Here is a 4062-nt window from a genome sequence, read left to right on the forward strand (position 1 = left end):
CGAGAACAACTTAGGGGAGAGAGGGTTTATTTGGCTTACAGGTTACAGTCCATCACCAAGGCAAACCCAGGCAGGAACTCAAAGACAGAAGCTGAAGCAGAGGCCATGGAGGGGCGCTGCTTGCTGGCTTGTTCCCCACAGTATGCTCAGCCTGCTTTCTTATATCACTCAGAACCACTACCCTAAGGGTAGTGTCACCCACAGTGGTCTGGGCCCTCCTGCATTAGTCATTAATCAAGAAAAATCCAGCAATGGCAGGCAGATCTCTGTGAGTTTGAGGTCAGCTTGGTCTGCATAGTGAGTTCCAGGACAGCCAGAGCTACATAGTGAGACCCTGTCTCAAAACAAAATAAGAAGAAAACGAAAGAAAATGTCCCCCCACACACACACACACTTACCTACAGGACGACCTGTTGGAGGTCTTTTCTCAATGTAGGTTCCTCTTCCCAGATAACTCTAGCTTGTGTCAAGCTGACAAAAATAACTAGCCAACACAGCGCGTGAGCACATGTGCGCGCGTGCGCGCGCACACACACACACACACACACAGAAACCAGGCCAAAGAGGAGAGGTGACCTGAACTGCCTAGGCTATCCAGGAGGAAAGTTGAAACACTGTTTCTAGAATCTTGCCTGGGATCTCTGGACCCCCAATCCCACACTTACCATCTTGCCTGGTTTAGTCCTACTGGGGCCTGGGCAAAGATAAGATCTCAGATGAATGACCACCCTACCCTACTGGCTCCAGGCTTGGGAGCATAACCCTAAGAGGGGCCCCTTGTCCCATAGCAGTGCTCTTCGTTACTTTATGACAAGTTAGGTGTGGCTCTGGTTTCCAAGACAAGTGGCCAAGCTACTCTGTGACAAAGAGCCACACCCCTCCCCCCCTGGGAGGGGAATAGAGCTGTGGGCAGCTGTCCCCTTGGGAGGACACAGTAGATGGCTGAGGAGGATGGCGTGCCTGGGTTCCCTCCTCCCCGTGGGCTCGCTCCTCCTCCTCCTCCTCCTCAGCCCTGAGACCTGGGGAGAATACGGTGTAGTCCGCGTCGTGTCAAAGAACTGGAGCAAGGACTACTGTGTCCTGTATAGCTCCGACTACGTCACCCTGCCCCGGGACCTGCACCACGCCCCATTCCTGCCTCTGTACGACGGCACCAAGACACCATGGTGTCCAGATGAGGACTCCTTCCACCAGGCCCAGGACATCTCCCCCAGGCAGCAACCCTTTCACCAGACTGCTACCATGGTGATGCGTGGCAACTGCAGCTTCTATGCCAAGGGATGGCTGACTCAGAGCCAAGGTGCCCACGGGCTGCTCATTGTGAGCCGGGCCGGCGATCAACAGTGTTCAGACCCCATCTCAAAGCCCCAGGACCCCAGCAAACCCCGGCCTGCTCTCACCACCCCAGTGGCTGTGCTCCGTTACACCGACATGCTGGACATCCTCAGTCACACCTACGGTGACACCAACGTCCGGGTGGCCATGTATGCTCCCCCAGAGCCCATCATTGACTATAACATGGCAGTTATCTTCATACTGGCTGTGGGCACTGTTGCCGCGGGTGGCTACTGGGCTGGCCTGATGGAAGCAGATCGGCTGCAGAGGCGCCAGGCCCGAGGAGGAGGGGACCTTGGTGGTCACAATCAGCCACGAGTAGTAAGAGCCCAGAGGTTCCAGAGGACCTGGGAAGAGGAAGAGGACGACGATGTGCCTGTGGATTTCACACCGGCCATGACAGGCGCTGTGGTCGCCATGTCCTGTTCCATCATGATTCTGCTCTACTTCTTCTACGACTGCTTTGTCTACGTCATGATTGGAATCTTTGGTCTGGGTGCCACTACTGGCCTCTACAGCTGCCTGGCACCCATAGTCCGCCACCTGCCCATATGGCAAAACCAGCGGGCACTGCCTGGCCACCGGACTTATCTGAAGTTGCCATTATTACTGCTGGCAGGCCTGAGTTCCATGGTGACTCTTCTCTGGGTTGTCTACCGCAATGAGGACTGTTGGGCTTGGCTCCTGCAGGACACCTTGGGTGTTGCCTACTGCCTTTTTGTCCTGAGGCGGGTGCGGCTGCCCACGCTCAAGAACTGCACCTCATTCCTGCTGGCCCTGCTGGCCTTCGATGTCTTCTTCGTCTTTGTCACGCCCCTCCTCACCAAGACCGGGGAGAGCATCATGGTGGAGGTCGCATCAGGCCCGGCAGATTCTTCAAGCTATGAGAGGCTCCCCATGGTGCTCAAAGTGCCCCGACTGAGATTCTCAGCCTTGACGTTGTGTGACCAGCCTTTCTCCATCCTTGGCTTTGGTGACATTATTGTCCCTGGCTTCCTGGTGGCCTACTGTCATCGCTTTGATGTGTAAATCCACTCTCGCCAGGTCTACTATATTGCCTGTACGGTGGCCTATGCCGTAGGCCTGCTGGTCACCTTCATCGCCATGGTCCTCATGGAGATGGGTCAGCCTGCACTGCTGTACTTAGTGTCCAGCACCCTGCTCACTAGCCTTGCTGTGGCTGCCTGCCGCCAAGAGCTTACCCTTTTCTGGACTGGCCAGGGCAGAGCTAAGATACCTGCTGGGCCTGTGGCAGAGCCCTGCATTGCTTCTGGGGTAGGCTCCAAGCTCAAGCTGGAGGGCGTGGCAGATTCTCACAGAGCCAACAGGTTTGAGGAGGCCACTGACCAAGACAGCAACCCTGAGGATGACATGTCAGAGATGGTCATCCTATCGGAGGACGAAGCCACAAGTCCAGAGGGCCACAGTGAGAGCTCCGAGGGCTGGAGCGATGCCAACTTGGATCCTGATGAGCTGTCCCCTGGCTCCCCCATGGCCCTGGAGGAGCTGATGCCTCTGGCCATGTTGACACCACTGATCCCACCAATGCCACCCCCCTCAGAGTTGGGTCACATCCACACCCAGGCTCAGGCCCATGATGCCAGTCTGCCCTGGGTGGGGCTGCACAAGAGAAAGGGCTTGAAGGTGAAGAAGAGCATGTCAACGCAAGCTCCCCTATGAACAGAGCTCCCTGGGACCTGGACCTCTCAAAGGGCTTCCGGAACACTGCACGACAAAGCTAGACAGGATAAGAGATCAGGCATTAGAGAAACTCCTATCTTCCTCTGGGGTCTCTTTGCTTGTTAAGACTGAAGGACAATAGTGGCATAGAATAAGCTATGCAAAGCTGGGAAGGTCCCTGTGGGCTTGTGCCCACAAATTGAGCAAAGGGGAAACTGAGGCTCAGGGAAGTCATGTGACTCACAGGTCCACTCAAGATTTGTCCCTCCAGAGTTCCCTGGGTAGCAACTTGCCCTTTCCCTACCTGTCCGGCTCCTCAAGCCAAAACCCCCGACCCCTTACTCTGGCACACAGCCACCCATCCACCTTCTTCGATCTCCAACATCAGCACCCCATATGGCTTCTTGCTCCCTTCACATCCTCTTCCTCCCTATTTGCATATGCTGTTCCCTCTCCTGGATGCCTTTCCTGTCACAGAAACACCCCAGCCCCAGGAAATCTTGAGGCTTCCTTCCAACCTTAGCTCACGTGGGTTTGCTGATCCCCTCAGTTCAAGGCCCAGACATCAGCACTCAGCCCCATCCCTGAGACATTGAACATGACCCTGCCGCATGAGGTAGCAGGCACGGGGGGGGGGGGGAGTACCCTGTCATCCGGAAGAGCAGGAGTAGAGAGTATAGGGCAGGCAACAACCTAAAGCCAGGAGCGCACATGGCCAGCTCTCGCTGACTGCATAAGGGGAGGGTTCTGTAGGACTCAGAGGTGCCATCTGCATATAATGTGGCTTGTAGTACTGTATCCTCTGAAGCAGGGGCATGGACAGAATGACCTCCTTAGAACTCCACTCGGTTTTAGACCATGTGGTATGTCTAAAAGCTGTTTGATTGGAGCAACTAGGCCATAGAGTGAGGGAGGGTCTTCTGAAAGAGGCCCTATTGGGGGATGGGGGGAGGTGGTAATGTCCCAAGAGACAGTGCTGCAAAGTCAGAGTCATAGAGCTGGAGACCTCAGCCTCACACTGACTTAGAGTCTGTCACTTAATGGAGA

At 55.4% G+C, this 4062-nt stretch overlaps 1 protein-coding gene across 1 annotated transcript; it reads left to right on the forward strand.

Annotated features, from left to right (window-relative positions):
* Positions 1-951: 951 nt before the first annotated feature.
* On the forward strand, positions 952-3015 carry Sppl2c (signal peptide peptidase like 2C). The gene is given in 1 exon segment (XM_005372481.2): positions 952-3015. A coding segment is annotated over 1 exon segment (2064 nt).
* Positions 3016-4062: the final 1047 nt, after the last annotated feature.

This window comes from Microtus ochrogaster, unplaced genomic scaffold (assembly GCF_000317375.1).
Source record: "Microtus ochrogaster isolate Prairie Vole_2 unplaced genomic scaffold, MicOch1.0 UNK48, whole genome shotgun sequence".
Classification (NCBI taxonomy): domain Eukaryota; kingdom Metazoa; phylum Chordata; class Mammalia; order Rodentia; family Cricetidae; genus Microtus; species Microtus ochrogaster.